The sequence below is a fragment of the Otolemur garnettii genome, unplaced genomic scaffold (assembly GCF_000181295.1).
Source record: "Otolemur garnettii isolate 467f Iridium unplaced genomic scaffold, OtoGar3 scaffold00008, whole genome shotgun sequence".
In the NCBI taxonomy this organism is placed as follows: Eukaryota; Metazoa; Chordata; class Mammalia; order Primates; family Galagidae; genus Otolemur; species Otolemur garnettii.
In genome coordinates, this window is record NW_003852403.1 from 39,681,008 (window position 1) to 39,699,066 (window position 18,059).

General features: G+C 39.8%; 1 protein-coding gene across 2 annotated transcripts in view; it reads left to right on the plus strand.

Moving 5' to 3' along the window:
- The window catches only part of LOC100949727 (cytochrome P450 2C18-like), a 50,531-nt gene that overhangs the window by 24,765 nt on the left and 7,707 nt on the right, over positions 1-18,059 (plus strand). The window contains exons 4-6 of one of the 2 annotated variants that reach the window (XM_023509478.1): positions 5,046-5,206; positions 8,890-9,066; positions 14,800-14,941. In XM_023509478.1, coding sequence (XP_023365246.1) covers positions 5,046-5,206; positions 8,890-9,066; positions 14,800-14,941 — 480 coding nt within the window. The remainder of the gene's footprint in view (positions 1-5,045; positions 5,207-8,889; positions 9,067-14,799; positions 14,942-18,059) is intronic. The other variant, XM_003783726.3, reaches the window with a different exon arrangement.

An 18,059-nucleotide genomic window follows, 5' to 3' on the forward strand; every position in this document is an offset into this window, starting at 1 on the left:
AATTAATTTGGTATTGTAGAGTGACTAAAGAGTCTGCTACCCTTTCCATATCTTCATTGAGTTCTAGGGAGAGTTGGTGGTGAAAGTGGGTTGATGTACTAATGCAGTGGTTCTCAACCTTCCTAATACTGTGACCCTTTAATACAGTTTCTGTGCCTTCCTAGTGCCATGACCCTTTAATACAGTTTCTGTGGGTCACAACCCACAGGTTGAGAACCGCTGTATTAATGTCTGCAATGCCTATGCCAAGGCTAGCCACTATGCCTATTTTGAGGAGTACAAGGGGAAAGATGGCTCTTTTTTGTCTGGAAGTAGGAGGATGCATTAGGACCTGAGTTAGGGAGGAGTCATTCAGAAAAGACTTGGGGGTGTGTGAGGAAAACTTGGGTGCAAAGACCAGAGTAGCAGGCACTGATAGATAGTACAGCTGCAGAGGAAAAATATTCCTGGAGGGACACAAGAAAAGTCAGATAAGGGAACAGCTGAGTTGAGGGAACAGAGATCAGCTTTTATAAAGCCTGTAGAGTTTCCTGTATTGGTGAGATTGAAGCAGGTTAAATTGGGGGAAAGTAGTGGTGGAAAGTCCATAGTTATGGTGCTGAACAGAGCTGTGGTATTTTCTGCTGGAATAGAAGAGTTATATATATTGGGTAAAAGTAAGGGATTGAAAAGATGTTGGTATAAAGAAAGGCACATTCAGCATCCTAAAGGGGAGAGTTCAGGGCAGCTGAGAAGGAGGTGTTTAAAAGCTAGGGATAAGGGAGTGTAGTTGTAGGCCTTATGGTGAACTCTAATCCTTTATAGGGTTGAGGGATTATACCGGAAGACAGGAGTTTTTTTTTTTAATGAATTGTCCTGTTTCTTGCTGACATGCTATATCCTAGACTCCTCCTCCATCTGATAATCCTACATGTGTGAGGTATGTCCAGCAGACAGTAGTCCTGACTCCACCTCCAGGGCATCCAGTGCCCATTATTTTGCTGGTTCATTACCTCTTTCCTCCATAAGAACATTCAGAGGATTTGGTAACATCATAACAGTGTGCTGGCATGTACGTGTGGGTAGTGAAAGAGGGGGTCTGAGGTAAGAATTGTGTGTAGCTGACATAGGAATGGGGATTAGTAAGATATTCACAGATATATGAAGTTTGGGTAGAAAGACAAACAGTGAATTCAGTTGGGATTGATGGGGAAGGGGAGAAGGGTCAGGATTGACAGGAGAGGTAGCCAGAAGGAAAAGAAGTAGGAAGAGGAAAAGTTGGGTTTCCTTAGGAGGAAAGTCTTGGAAGGTGCCTTTTAGCCACAAATCTTTAAAGACTTCAAGGAGGTCATCCCAGCTTTGAACATGGGAGAGTAGCCAGCCATCTCAAGAAAAGTTCTGGAGAAAAAGGAAGAATTGGGATGAATGTTATACACTTATGTGAATGTGGACTCTTCAGGGATCCTGGAGAGTTTTAAGGTCATGGGGGATATCCCATGTGATCCCTTGTGATTTCCATTGGGGGTCTTCTAGTGTTGGAAGTTTTTCTATAGGGCACAGCTTTATTTGGGATTGGTAGATCCAGACTGAGGAGTCCAAGAAGCAAATGGCCATGGGAATGCTGTAGAGAATGGTGTGAAGGTCTCTCTAGTGAGGGGATAGAGTCCTGCAGGGCAAGGGAGATTTGAGGAAAACTTGTCCTGCCCATTGGTCTCTGACTTTCTCTGCTGAGGGTTGGGGCAGGAGCTGGTTTATTGTTTTTATATTTTCCCATCCCTGGTTTTCTGGAGGATGGGAAAATAGTTTCTTATGATGGAGTCTGGAGGGACTCCAGGGCCCAGAATAATATTTCTGCCATACATTATTTCAAAAGGGCTGTAAAAGAGGTTTGTGAGGGGTAAAGTGACTGCGGAGTAAATTGAAGAGGAAGAGCTTAATCCAATCTTGTTTCTGTTGGGGCACTAATTTGGTGAGATGTTGTTGAAGGATAGTGTTCATTTGTTCTACTTTCCCTAATGGACTCCTAGGGCTTGTGAGGTTTTGGAGGTGATCTGGCTAGTGAAAGCTGGGCTGTCATCATTTGGAATGGAATTGGGGAAGCTGAATCTAGGAATATGTGGTGGAGGAGAGTGGAGAAAACTTCATGGGTTTTCTCACCTGTTGTGGGGGAAGGTTTGACCCACCCTGAGAAGGTATGGACCCAAACTAGAAGAAGTTTATATTTTCATACAGGAGCCACATGGGTGAAGTCAATCTGCCAGTCTTGTCTGGGGGTTTGGCTGCAGGCCTGATGTGTGGGAAAAAGGGGTGTTTTTATGGCCCCTTTGGGTGAGAACCAGGTGCAGTTTGTGCAAGACTGGGTTATCTGTTTTAAAAGGGAAGATAGTGATGGGTGAGAAAAGAGCCGAGAAAGAAGGGTGTAAAGAGGCCTGAAGCCAACGTGAAGGCTATTGTGGAGGTAAGAGAGGATATTTTGTGCTTGGGAGGAAGGAAGAATAAATTTTCCCTGTTGAAGGAACCATCCTCCCTGTGTGGGAAGATGCTGGTAATTGTCCTGTTCTTTGGATGTATATAATGGACAGAATTTATCAAAGGACAAGTACTGGCTTGCTGGAATGGGGTGTAAGGGCATTGAGCTGCCCATTTGGCTTCTGTATCAGATTTTTGATTGCCTTTGGAAATTGGATCTGTTTTATTTTGGTGGCCTTTACAGTGGACAATGGCTATTTCCTTTGGGAGAGTGGCTGCATTCAGGAGGTTTTTAATGAGTGTGACATTGACAGTAGAAGAGCCTTGGTTGGTAATGAATCTTCTTTCTTACCATATGTCTGCATGGTGATGGATTATATGGAAAGTATACATAGAATCTGTGTATATGTTAATGGAGTGGCCTCATGTGAGTTGTAGGGAGGGCTTTAGTGAGGGCTAAGAGTTCTGCCTGTTGTGAGGAGGTGCTGGGGGGGCTGAGTAGTAGAGGTGAGAATGCAGGAAGAAGACACAGTAGCAAAGCCTGCCTTGGCAATGGAGTGAGCAGTGGGCTTAGAACTGGGACTGGTGGGAGTGAAGGCTTTAGAGACTTGTATTCCTGTGCAGGAAGGGATGGGTTTGAGGTTGTTTGACCTAAAAGCTCCCAAGTTGGTCCAGTTTCCTAAAAGGCAGCTCACCTTTTAGGGAGAGGCACTGTGTGTGTGTGGGATTATAACATGAATATCTCATTTGGTGATCAAGCAAGAGGTAAGGAGAGGAGACAGTGGTGCTCTTTAAATCTAACCCAGAAAAGCAAGATTTGGAAGAAGACCCTGGATGAGATGGTGGCTAGCATATTAGGAGAAGGTATTATACCAGAAGCTGGAGGTGCTCTTTAGGGCTCCAGGGGGTACCAGTGTTCAGATGGCAGGAAAGCAATCAGGAATAAAAATAAACTAGTACTTTATCTTGCTATCATTTAGCATAACACAATCAGGCATTTTTTCCCCTTCTTTTGTCTTTTTAAATATAAAAACAAATAATTTAATTTAAACGTGGCCTCTTTACATTTTTTTTTAATTTGTCCTCCAAAATAACAGGTACTTAGGTCAGAAGTTATGTCCAGAAGGGCTGGGTGTGGTGGCTCACGTCCGCAAGCCTAGCACTCTGGGAGGCCGAGGTGGAGGGATTGCTTCAGCTTAGGAGTTTGAGACCAACCTGAACGAGAATGAGACCACTAAATGATCTCTACTAAAAATAGAAAAAAATGGATGAGCATTGTGGCTGGTGCTTGTAGTCCCAGCTACTTGGGAGGCTAAAGCAAGAAGGATTACCTGAGCCCAGGAGTTTGAGGTTGCTGTGAGCTTTTATGCCACAGCACTCTAGCCTGGGGCAACTGACTGAGACTGTATCAAAAAAAAAAAAGAAAGAAAGAAAAGAAAAAAGAATATAAGAAGTATGTACAGAAAGGCAGTAATATAAATGGAGTATTTGGAAAACTATTATTAAATGGGCAAGAATAGAATCACTAATTTAGCTTCATAGGAAGAGTGATGAGCTGCTAATTTTAGTATGCTTAAGTTTTTGCTGATAAAGGAATTTCTAGATAGACATTATAAAAGGATGGTTGGTCTTTTTGTTTTGTTTTGTTTTTATTTTTGAGTCAGAGTCTCACTATGTTGCCCTTGGTAGAGTGCTGTGGCATCACAGCTCACAGCAACCTCAAACTCTTGAGCTTAAGTGATTCTCTTGCCTCAGCCTCCCAAGTAGCTGGGACACCAGGCTATTTTTGTTGTTGTTGTTGTTGCAGGCCTAGGAGGGTTTGAACCTGCCAACCTCTGTATGTGGCTGGCCCCATAACCACTGTGCTATGGGTGCTGAACCGGATGGTTGGTCTTGATAGCAAAATGACAAAAGAATTATTTACTCATAGTTTGTTGGTAAGGGCAAAAATCAATCTTGAGCTCTCTCTCTCTTTCTCTCTCCTTGGCAGGTATCTCTAGAGCTATGTTTTCACTCCATGGAAAAGTTGCCCTCCCCTCCCCATCAAAAAAAGAAAAGTTGCCCGGGAGACAAAAAAAGGAATTGTAAATCTTTGTCTTTACATTCACCATCTTCTTGTCTTGTAGAATCTGTTCCACAGCCTGGAGGGTTCCTGAGTCTCCTTGGATGAACAATAGGGTGGTCAGGCCTCAGGATCTGGAACACCAGTGCTGAGTTTGTCCCCAAGGGGAAGGTCATTACTTATCATCCTGCTGTGAATTGGGCTACAATTACTTTTTTTCTCTTTGCATCCCCCTCCCAAATTCAGCAGCCACTTGACTGTAATGCTGGTATTTGTCCTCCCTCCCTTTGTTCCCTCTTTTCTCTTCTTTCCCAACTCTCTTTCACTCTTTCACTCTCTCTTCTTCCAGGAATATAAAATAATTTTATACTTTTATATTGTAATTTTGGTTTAGAGAAATCTTTCCTCAACCCAAACATCTAAGATTTCAGCCCTAATACACTGATTTATAGATTCTAAAATTACATTGACCTGTTATCAAGGTGTTAGAATGTATATTTTAATCATATTTTAAAAAATGTCTTCAATTCTTTAGGCTCACCTTGTGATCCTACATTTATCTTGAGCTGTGCCCCCTGCAATGTGATCTGCTCCATTGTTTTCCGGGATCATTTTGATTATACAGATCAAGATTTTATTAACTTGATGAAAAAATTCGATGAAAACCACAGGATTATGAGTTCCCCATGGATCCAGGTGAGTTCAACAGCCTCTCTTTCTGACATATTATTTATGTTTTCTCTGATAAAACCAAAATTCTATCTGTGAAGTAAATGTTTGAAAATTGTACATTTTAGATAATATAATGACGTGAATCTGGAAATGAGATTCTTCTATTCCCTTTCCTTTTGAAGGTTTTAGCTGTTAGTCTAGTTTACTTTCTAAACTACTGTTGTAAAGTTGTATTGTATTCTTTGTCACATGTGATCTCTGAAGTCTTCTTTTCATTAGCTTATGATCAGCCAGTTTTACTTGAAATTTCTTTGAATGTGAAAAGCCAAAATAAAAAGATGAATAATAGGTAAAGATATAAATAAAGATAGATGGGGGAAAGATGGAAAGAAGTAAAGAAACAAGGAGGAAAATAAGGAAGGAAGGGAGGAAGGAAAGAGGAAAACACTTCCAGACTGGCTTTGTGCTGGAGTGCTTCTTGTTATAACCTACACTTGCTACTTAAGCTGAGTCTGGATATCAGCCAAAGGTGAAAGCTTAGAGTCTTCTCAGATCTTTGTTGGCCTAAATCCTGCCCTCTTTTTTTCTTTTCTTTCTTCTTTTTCTCTTCCTTCCTTCCCTCCCTTCCTTCCTTCCTTCCTTCCTTCCTTCCTTCCTTCCTTCCTTCCTTCCTCCGTCCCTCCCTCCCTCCCTCCCTCCCTCCTTCCCTCCCTTCCTTTATTTCTCTCTCTTTTTTAGACAGAATCTTACTCTGTGACCCTGGATAGAGTGCTGTATCATCATAGCTCATAACAACCTCAAACTGTTGGGCTGAAGAGGTCCTCTTGCCTCAGTCTCCTCAGTAGCTGGGACTACAAGGGTGCTGGGAGCCAGCCTAGCAAGATTATTAGGAAAACCTGGGAGTAGACTGGCATGGGATGGAAAACAGCGGGATCAGGAGGACCTTTCCTCAATAGAAAAGGCAACTTCAGCATTATTGCACAGCTTTTATATACAGTAGCTTGAAGGCATGATTTTCTCATAATTGCATAATTTGAATAAAAACAGCCTAAGAGCAAAATAGCATTCTCAGCAATCTGTGCTAACCAAAAGGGCATAGCTCCATTCTAATCCGGTTCAGGAACCAGCCATAATAGGAAACAGCTGTGGCCAGGTTGCATTTGGTCCTTGACTCAAATGCCGTTCCTCAAAACTGGGGGTCTTTGCCTCCCAGAAGGTCAGCTCCCAACACAGGGGGCCTCTACAAAGCCTGGCTAGTTTTTGTACTTTTAGTAGAGATGTGAGGGTCTAGTCTTGAACTCCTGAGCAGAAGCATTCCACCCACCTCAGCCTCCCAGAGTGGTAGGATTACAGGTGTGAGCCACCAGGCCTGGTCTTTAACTTTCTTAACATGTGCATTTTTAAATGTCTCAATTTTCCAAAGGTACTGTCTCCCCAGCTTTTGTTCCCAGGGCTTTTGTTCTCTATTGGGTGTGTCAATTGTAATCATTTGCTCCAGGTGGCTGCAGGTTGTTCACTTACCTTACAAGATTTTTTTTTTTTTTTTGAAATGGAGTCTTACTTTGTCACCCTTGGTAGAGTGCCATGGTGTCATAGCTCACAGCAAGCTCAAACTCTTGGTTGGTCTCAAATAATCCTCTTGCCTCAGCCTCCCAAGCAGCTGGGACTACAGGCACCTGCCACAATACCTGGCTATTTTTTTGAGACAGAGTCTTGCTCTTGCTCAGGCTGGTGTTGAACTCCTGAGCTGAAGCAATGCACCTGCCTTGGCCTCCCAAAGTGCTAGGATTACAGATGCCCAGCCTTTACCTTACAAGATTTTTGAGAAATGCCCATTGCTTTTCCCTCCTGAGTGAATTCTGAATCAGGTGAAACAAAGGCAAGTGCTTTGCATTAGCTCTTCAGGTTGTCCTCAGACATATAAGACACAGCAGAATTCTTTATAAGTAAGGTCTTCTCTGGTCTGTTTGGAGCCAGGACCAGTGTCCCACACTAGGAAAGGAGCTGCCTTTGTCAAGAGTACTTGACATTACAGGTGACTCATGCCTGTAATCCTAATGCTCTGCGAGTCTGGAGTGTGTGTGTGGAGGGGGATCACCTGAATTCAAGATTTCAAGACCAGCCTGAGCAACAGTGAGACTCCCCATCTCTAAAAATAACCTGGTATTGTGGTGGGTGCCTATAGTCCCAGATACTTGGGAGGCCGAGGCAAGAGAATCACTTGAGCCCAAGAGTTTGAGGTTGCTATGACAATCTGACATAGTGAGCTACGACACTATGGCACTAGATAGAATGAGAATCTGTCTCAGAAACAAACAAACAAACAACCCCCCCCCCCAATACTGCTAAGCCCATGAGGGAGGTGGGATAGGGGAAATAAAAGCTTTCTTAACATTTTTAAGTTCCTTTGTTTTATAATTCAGCTTTCTTTTGGTTGCTGTAAACCTTTGATTTTTTTCTTGAGTTTTGTCAAAGTTGATTCTGTTTTTGCTTGATTTTGTTGTATGTTTTTGTAGAGAGACAGGCTCTTGGAGGTGTCTACTGTGTATTTTTTTGCTGATATCACTCTGTGAGGTAAATGGTTGGATACCACAGTCCTGTCTGGATCTTAGGATAGCATCATGGCAACATCAGAAAAAGATAGCTTATGTCTTTATTTTATAGACAGGAAAACAAATGCCAGAATACAGAGCTGGAATCATACCTCAAAACTCCGTTTCCAGGCAATACTCTGGTGACTTCCCAAAGCATGTCTATAGTTCTCAATGCAGATCCAAGGCCCTTGTTACAAAGCTCTGGTTACCCATGAGCTTGTCCTCCTGTCAGCACCTAGAGAACCACTCATCATATTACACGGCAGAGGTATCCTGATTTAGCATATCGGGGGGATAATGTTTGATAAACTCTGTGTAATGTAGGGGTAGGTGATGATACAGCTGGAATCCTAGTTGATGAGGTAGCCAATGTTAGGATGGTAAAATGGTTGCATTTGGTTGCATATGAACCATAAACAAACACTACAATTTTCCCTGTTTTAAGCTTGCATGTCTTTTACTCTGCCTAGGAGATAATTATGTGATTGTACAGAAGTAACCTTACTTTTGGTACACAGTTGCTGATCCATAAAATGCTGAATTGGTGTTTTATGGTATCTCTGCAGCTCTCTCAGTTTTAAAGTAATGATTCTCTTACTGAGGCTACTTGCTAGTCATAGAAATAGCAGAGAGTGGCTTAGTTGTCTATTTCAGGTTGCACAAACTTCCTTAACCTTAATCCTCATCTACAAAATATGAATTCATGCCATTCTACATTTCAATGTTGGAGGGAAGAATTAATGTAAAATGTAAGAGAATTCATGCAAAGATGCTTTAATACTCTAAAAGTAATGTGTGAGTACAACCACAATCCGTGTAACCCAGTTCTTTGTGCCCTCCATGAATCCCAAACAATAAAAATAATAATAATAATGTGTGAGTATGGAAAATTATTGTCATCTTTGATTCTCTGGTCATAATTTTCTCCCTTAGGTCTATCAGCATAGAGGATTACTTTTATGTACAAGCAAATGGTTCTGCTAAAGAGGAAAATCAGTTTTTTATTTTATTTTATTTATTTTATTAACCTCTGTTTTAAACCAGCAGTTAATATATGGTATATATGTCTTCCATATATGTTTAACTTAATAACTTTTTTTTTTAATCTTCAAGGTTTACAATAATATGCCTACTCTCATTGATTATCTCCCAGGAAGTCATAACAAATTATTTAAAAATTTTGCTTATATTGAAAATTATGTTTTGGAGAAAGTAAAAGAACATCAAGAATCCCTGGACATTAACAATCCTCAAGACTTCATTGATTGTTTCTTGGTCAAAATGGAACAGGTGAAATGTTATTTGTTTGCCTGCATTTTGTGGTTCATTGCGCAGTCTTTCCTGATTGAGGATGCTTAAATAGTCATGCAAGAAATGCTTGACCTATTGTGTACTTAAAGTGCCTGTCAAGGACAGATCCATAGGCACTTCTAAGTACCACAGATCTGTCCTAAGCGTCATGGAAGATTTAAAATTAAATTGTTGAAAAATTAGAATAGATAGACACTGCTTTTAGGCAGTGATGAAAAACAGAATGCACACCTTAGGTGAAATGGAAATACACATAAATTAGAAAATACAAAATACATAGCCATAAAATGTTCATGTCACGCAGTGTATAGGAGAGTGAGAAGCAAGAGCTTAAAGAAGGTCCTAGGTAGGCCTCCTGCATGTCCTAAGGTTTGATATAGACCTTCAAATATTTGCAGTAAAGAGCAGGGTAGTGGATTTCAGATGGGTAGAATGATGTGATGAGAGATTCAGAAGCATGTGGTGACAAAGGTGGTGAAGAGATGAAGGAGAGAAGCCCCATTGAATGGAAACAAACATGAAATTGAATAGGTTTGTTAGCTGTAATGCTAAAAGTTCACATGGAGAGTTTTCATTTGCTCAGCAATATGTATAAGCTACAACAAGAATGGAAAACATAATCATTAGGGAAAACTATCCTAGGAATTTTGTAGAATAATCTGTATGATGAGAATGAAATTCTCATGATCCCTTGGGGATTGCTCTGTTCTGAGTTTACATGTTGCCAGGATTTTTCTGGTTTTTCTTCCTCATAGAGTGTTTTATTTTTTCTCTGTTTCTTTCCCTCATTTTTCCTTTTACTTCCTCCTACTCTTTAAGTTACCATGACTCTGACCTAAAAGGTTGAAGTGTCCGTTTGGTACATGACTAAACGGAAGAGAAGAGTGAAGAGCAAAAAGGGATAAAGGATTTAAAAAAAAGAGAAAAGAGAAAGGAAAGGGCGGGGGAGTAAAAGGGAAGATTGTTAAAAAGAAGAAAGGAACAAAGAGAGAGAGGCAAGAGTAATAGTGGTATACAGTAGGGTACTTTGACCCCCACCCAGAAACCCCAAACTCTTGGGGGGCTGATTGGGTGTGTCCCTTGAGGTCAGGAGCTCTTTGCCAGCCTAAGCAGACACAAGACTCCACCTCCACTCTGTAAAGAAGAAAAACAAAAACATTGTAAATTAAAACAAAACAAACAAAAACCCTTAAGGGATGAAATTCGGGAAAAAAAGAATAAGGGGCAGAAAAACTAGCAAAAATGAAGCCCTTATTCATGAAGGAAACAATGAAAAATTATAATTGTATAAGAAAAAAGAAAAATCTAGAGGGGAAAAGTTGAAAAAATTAAAAAAAAATTGCTGTATATTGCCTGGGCAACAGGTGATCTTCTGGTGTATGAGATGTTTATCACAACACTGATGCAGTTGTATAGGAGACTGGAAGCCTCTATCTTGCTGAGACCTGGTCCCATCTTCCTGACTTCTTTGCCTTCAGTGGCTGCAGGGTTGGGATCCTGCAGCTCTCCTCAGCCAGCTTGATAGATTAGCCTTGGCCTTGACCTTTCCAAACTGTGTCCCTTGGCCATGCAGTGTTTTCCCAGGAAAGCATGTGTCAGTCAGATCTCCCCAGAGGAGGATGCCCTGCTTATCAGGGGTGCCAGAACCCACCTTGTACTAGGACCCTCAAGGCCAAGCCTGCAAAGTAGCTTTTCCACAATGGCTTTGCCCAGCCTGTTGCAGAAAAATGAAGGCTTCACTCTGCCTGGTGGCTCAGTCTTAGTCCCTGGGCTTTGTTCAAAATCACTCTCCCTCCCTAGCCCAAGCTCTCCCAAAGTAACTCAATCAAGTTCCCAGGTCCAGAAAAAAAAAAAAAAAAAAAAAAAAATCAGGGCAGCCATTTTCTGTCTGTAAACTGTCCCTGCTGTTGCCACACTGCCAGCTCTGCTGGCATACAAATGCTTGCCCTTGAGTCCTCCACTGCTTCTGTCTTCCTTTTGGGGTCCTGAAGTTTCCTGCTGCCTTCCTGTGCCCCCAAAGGGATGTTTCTGGGCAAAGCCCACAAGCCAGAGGTACCTGAAGACTTTTCTCCCCTGTTTCACCGTGTACAGCTGCAAAGAAGCTGTCTCTAGTCTGCACCATTTTAACAATATTGATACTTAATAATCTGTGAGCCTGGAATATCTTTCCTTTTTTTTTTTTTTATATTCTCTTCAGTCTCTTTCACTGATATTTTATAGATTGTATTATAGGGCTCTTTCACTTGTTTGGTTAAGGTTTACTCCTAGATATTTTATTTTATTTGTGTGTTTTGTAAATGGGATTACTCTCTTGGTTTCTTATTTAGATGGTTTACTGTTGGCATATAGAAATGCTACTGATTTTCGTATGATGATTTTGTATCCTGCCATTTTACTGAATTTCTTTATCGGTTCTAATAATTTTTTTTTTGAGGAGTCTTCAGGTTTTTCTAGTCTATATATCATCATATCATCTGCAAATGAGGATAATTTGACTTCTTTCCTTTCTCAATTTGGATGCCTTTTGTTTCTTTCTCTTGCCTTATTACACTAGCTAGAACTCCCAGTACTATGTTGAATGATAATGGTGAAAGTGGGCATCCTTGTCTTATTCTAGATGTTAGAGGAAAGGCTTTCAGGTTTCACCATTCAGTATAATATTCTGTGGGTTTGTTATACAACTTTAGTCAGGTTTAGATGAGTTCTTTCTATACCTAGTCTCTTGAGAGTTTTTCAATCATTAAGTGATGTTGAATTTTATTGAGTGCTTTTTCAGCCCCTATGGATACCATCACATGGTTTTTGTGTGTCTTTCTGTTTGTATGATGTGTCACATTGATTTGTATAAGTTGACTACTCTTTGCATCCTTGGGATCCCACTTGATCATGATTAATAATCTTTTTAATCTTCTGTTGAATTCTGTTTGCTAATATTTTGTTGAGGGCTTTTGCATCTGCATTCATCAGAGATATTGGCCTATAATTTTCTTTGTTTAATAGTGTCTTTCTTTGGTTTTGGTGTCAGAGAAATGAGTTTGCGAGTATTCCTTTCTTGAACTTTTAGAATAGTTTAAGTAGGATTGGTATTAGTTTTTCTTTGAATGATTAGTAAAATTCAGCAGTGAAGCCACCAGGTCTGTGAATTTTCTTTCATGGGAGAATTTTTGTTATTGCTTTTACCTTGTTACTTGTTACTGGTTAATTCAGGTTTTGGATTTCTTCCTGGGTTAATCTTGGTAGATTGTATATGCCTAGGAATTTATCCATTTCTTCTAGGTTTTCTATATAGTTGTCATAGTAGTGTCTAATCAGTGTTTGGATCTCTGCAGTATCAATTGCAGTGTTTCTTTATTATCTCTAATTTTATTTATCTGGGTCTTCTCTCTTTTTTTCTTACTCTGGCTAATGGTGTGTTAGTTTTGTTTTTATCTTTACAAAAAAACATTTCCCCTCATTGATCTTTTTTATTTCTTTGTTTTAATTTTAGTTAACCACTCTGATCTTATTCCTTTTCTTCTACTAATTTTGAGTATGTTTTGCTCTCATTTCTCTAATTCTCTAAGATGTATTGTTAGGTTGTTTATTTGAAACTTTTCTACTTTTTTGCTGAAGGCATTTATTGCTGTAAATTTTTCTCTTATTATTGCTTTCTTATAGGTTTTGATATATTGTGTTTCTGTATCTTTAGGTATTATATAGGTTTTGATATATTGTGTTTTCTTATAGGTTTTGATATATTGTATTTTCATTTTCACTTGTTTCAAGAAATTTTTTAATTTCCCTGTTAACCTCTTTATTGACTCCTTTGTTATTCAGGAGCATCTTATTTAATTTTTATGTATTTGTATAGATTTTTTTTTTTTTGAGACAGAGTCTCAAGCTGTCACCCTGGGTAGAGTGCTGTGGCATCACAGCTCACAGAACCTTAAACTCTCAAACTCTTGGGCTCAGCCTCCCAAGTAGCTGGGACTACAGGAGCCTGTCACAACACCGGGCTATTTTTTTTGTTGCAGTTGTCATTGTTGTTTTAGCTGGCCTGCACTGGATTTGAACCCACCAGCTTTGGTGTATGTGGCCAGCGTCCTATGCACTGAGCTATAGGTGCTGCCCAGTTTTTAATGTTGTTCTTTCTGTTATTAATTTCTTGTTTTATTCTCTTGCAATAAGAGAAAATTCTTGGTATGATTTCAATTTTTTTTTTTAACATTTTAAGACATGTTTTGTGGCCTAACATATGGCCTGTCCTTGAGAATAATCCATGAGCTGAGGAGAACATGTATTCTGGAGCTGCTGGATAATTTACAGCTGCTCTGTAAATATTTATTAGGTCCATTTGTTCTACAATGCAGATTAAGCCCAGTATTTCTTTGTTGATTTTCTATCAGGATGATTTACCCAATGATGAAAGTGAAGTTCGAGGTCTGCAACAATTAGTATATTGGGGTCTATCTCTTTAACTCTGATAATATTTGCTTATATATCAGGGTGCTCCATGGTTGGGTGCAAATATTTTTAGAATTGTTATATCCCCTTGCTGAATTGGCCCTTTTATCACTGTATAACGGCCTTCTTTGTCCCTTTCTAGAGTATTTGTCTTGAAATATATTTCACCTGAGAGAAGTATAGCTACAGTTATTATTATTTTTTTTTTTTGGTTTCTATCTGCATAGAGTATCTTTTTTGATACCTTTATTTTCAGTCTATGGGTTTCTTTATAGATGATACATATTTCTTGCAGATGACATATAGATGGCTTTTTTTTAAAACCATCAGCCACTTTACGAGGTCAGACAATTACATTTGAGTAGAACAAATGATACATACTTCATTACTGAATTTCACTATGATCACCTTTCCCTTGGGAAGCTATGCGCCAAATGCCAGTACCCAGTCCACACTTAAAAGTTTTTCTAGGCTGAGTTTGTGAGCTTGATTGTCATACCTCATATGATGACAGCACTGATGACCATTCCAGAGAAAGAGCTTCAAAATTGTTGGCCTAGTTAAGTCCTTGGTGCTTAATTGTTAGATGCTCAGTTGTCAGCCACATATACCAAAGCTGGCAGGTTTGAACCCAGCCCAGGCCAGCTAAGCAACAATGAAACAACTTCAACAGAAAAAAAACTGGGCATTGTGGCAGGCACCTGTGGTCCCAGCTATTTGAAAGGCTGAGGCAAGAGAATTGCTTAAGCCAAAGAGTTTGAGGTTGCTGTGAGCTGTGATGCCACAGAACTCTACTGAGGGTGACATAGTGAGACTCTGTCTCACAAAAAGAAAAAAGAGAAAAATCTGGGTATTGTGGTGGGAACCTGTATTTCAAGCTACTCTGGAGGCTTGAGGCAAGGGGATCACTTGAGCCCAAGAGTTTGAGGTTGCTGTGAGCTGTGATAGCACAGTGCTCTATTGTTTTGAGTAAGAAGAAGGAAAGACAGGAATGCCATCATCAGTGCCTTTACATAGCTGCAAGAAAGACCAGGAAATGGAATTTTTAAGCAAACAAGGGATAAGTAGACATAGGAAAATGAAGACTAGATCATCTGAACTACATTCTCTACAATACTGATTTTGCCATAACAGTTGTAATAGTCTGAATACTGTCATCTTAGTTTCTAAATTTACTTGTTTTTGGCACAACTTGATGTTTTGAATTCACTGTTCTTAAATATGCTGCTAAACTTTTTTGAAATAATTAAATAATCAAATAAATTTTAGGAAAAACAAAATCCACAGTCTGAATTTACTACTGAAAACTTGCTGGCCACCATAATTGACGTGTTTGGAGCCGGAACGGAAACAACGAGCACCACGCTGAGATATGGTCTGTTGCTCCTGCTGAAGCACCCAGAGGTCACAGGTATGACCACAGAAAGAGCAGGTGAATTTCAGAAAAGATGTTGAGAAGACTTAGTACCTGTCTCCTTCTGTAAGAAGTGTTTTTTTCTTCCTTAGAGTAGTTTTATTGTTAAAATTTCTGTGATACTGGGTATAAGTTGTCCAAATATCATGGAGAGATAAAAATAAGACAAATTTTGACAACAGGAATTAATGACTGATAGAAATGAAGACAGTGTGAATAGTAGCAAAAGTGATAAAGCTTTGGACTTGAGTGACAAAATATTCTGGATAAAGTGTCTGGATTTCATGGGGACAGATTTGTAGCAGGCACAGGCATCATGAACTAGCCTAGGATGTATGTCTTTTGTTGTAAGGACAGGCCACTTTTTTTTTTTTTTTTGAGATGAGCAGAAATTTTATCTCACCAGTACCCATGTATACAAAATTCTGTTTTCAAGCAGAATAGAGTTCTTCTTCTTCTTTTTTTTTTTTTATAAACTCATAACTGTATACATTAATGCATTTATGGGGTACAATGTGCTGATTTGATATACAATGTGGAATGCTTACATCAAACTCATTATCATAACCATCACCTCACTTACCTATTTGTTGTGGAAATACATTTAAACTTTTAATAGTTTTGAAATGTACCATTGCATTGTGCACATTAGTTGAGGTCTCACCAAATACTCTCCCTCTTCCTGGCATCCCACCTCCCCTCCCCTCCTTCTTTCTGGACTATAGTTGGTTGTGTTTTATTATTTGTATGAGTGTGTAGGTGATTATATATTGGTTTCATAATAATATTGAATACATTGGATACTTTTTCTTCCATTCTTGAGATACCTAGGAAGAGTATGATCCAGCTCCCTCTAGGTAACATAGAGCAGAGGAATCTTTTTTTATATTAAGTCTTTCGTACATAGATCATAATAGCAGAGCACGTTGAATGGTAGGTATGTTCTTATGGATCTCCCCTAATTCTAAAAATGTAGCATTTTAATGCTAGAGCAAAAAAAGCTGGAAACTCTATTTATTGAAGCTTATAGTGGATGTTTTAGAAATTTGAGGAGATGGCCTTAGACTATTTCTATTGTCTGGACAGCATTTTAAAAGTTTGGATGTATTATAAAAGTTTGCACTATTTAGGTAAGAAGATGTGCCTAAGGAATGTTATTACTATAGAAATGTGAATCCAGAAAAATGTTATTTGCCAATACAGAATTTTCTCAGGGACGTTTTTATTTTTTATAAACTTTTAACTTTATAAACTTATAAACTTTTCTATTTCAGTGTTTTATATTATTTGCCCATGAGCATATTCTGGATCTTCATAGCATATTAGCCACACCCATTATGTTTTTCTGGGTCAAGATCCCATTGAAATGACGATAAATTAATTACAAATGAGAATTACTCCTCTTTAAGTTGAAGTAGGGGAGTATTGGAAGGAGCCGTCAAGTCTTGAACACACTTCTGAGACATACAGAGGAGACAGAGAGATGATTACCAATTTAGTAGAGAGAGTGGGTTACAACCTAAATATCTTAAGAGGAAGAGTTATCATGAAACAGCAGGCCAATTTGTGTGCCTACAGTCTCCACAAGGCTCAGTATTTAAAACAACAAAGACCCAAAGAAGGTAGAGAGGGAATGAGGCAGAAAATGGGAATCTCCTTTACCCAGGCTTCATTTGCATGATTCTATTTTTCAGGCAACCTTTTTTTTCCTGTAAGAAGGGGAAGGTTACTCTCTTGAGAAAGTGAGCCGAAGAGGTTCTGCAGCCAGGGGCATCAGACAGAGACAGGGAAAGAGTGAGAGGTACGGCTGAGAAGAAGGCTTAAGGGAGGGTCCATTTGAACTCTGAGGCCATTAGCTCCTTTCTGCACCTTGTTTCTAAAATTGAGCAGCCAGATGTAAACTCCAGTGAATGAATAGCACCAGTGGAAAACCAGTGGAAAGAACCAACCTTCCTTCCTTCCTCTCTTCCTCCCTTTTCCCCTCCCTTCCTCACTCCCTCCCTCCCTCCTTCCCTCCCTCTCTCCTTCTTTCCTCCCTCCCTCCCTCTCTCCTTCTTTCCTCCCTCCCTCCCTCTCTCCTTCTTTCCTCCTTCCCTCCCTCTCACCTTCTTTCCTCCCTCCCTCCCTCTCTCCTTCTTTCCTCTCTCCCTCCCTATCTTCCTTTCTCCCTCTCTTTCTTTCTATCTTCTCTTTGAATAGAAAATTCTCACCAAGGCTGGCCACCCATACCTCAGTGGTTAGGGCACCAGCCATATGCACCAGGGCTGGGTGGGTTTGAACCTGGCCTGGGACTGCTAAACAAAAAATAGCTGGGCATTGTGGTGGGCACCTCTAGTCTCAGCTTCTAGGGAGGTGAGGCAAGAGAATAGCTTGTGCCCAAGTGTTTGAGGTTGCTGTGAGCTGTGATGCCACAGCCTCTACAGAGGGCAACAAAATGAGATTCTGTCTCAATAAAAAAAAGAAAAAAAAAAGGAAGAAAGAAAAGAAAGAATATTCTCACCAAATTCACAGCAAAATGAATGAAACAAAAGCATCCACCTAAGACTTGTAGGGCCATAAAATTATTTTTGGAACACCAGCACAAATAAAGGGAAGCCTCTTGAGATAAATCAGGTCATATATAAAGGATTAGGGATCAGCGTGGCATTAGAACCGTCAAGAGCAGCTGTCATCTTGGGTATTTATAGGTAGAGAGTATTTTTGGACTTGCACAATGGCAAAAAAATTTTACCCTGTGTTTTTACTTTCTGAGAAAGATAGTAGGGCATATGCTTCACCCAAATGCTAGAAACCAAGCTAGAGAAGTCATGTCTGCAGGAATCAGGGGTGTTCATGCACAAGGTTGGAAGTGTCAGGGAAGCTTCTGGCTATCAGGCCTAGAAAACAAATACTTCAGAATGGACCAGGTGGATAATGCATGTGTGAGAGGAGACACTGAGAACAAGAGAAAAGTGATTGATTATTTGATTTTTTTGGCATTTAGGGGTTTGAAACATCCCTGAGCATTAGTGATAATTCTTAATTGGCATCTAGAAGTTAAGAATTAAAATAGACACTTTTAAATTCATGAATGTACAAAAGCCCAGGAATGGATTAACAAGCTGTGGTGTATGTA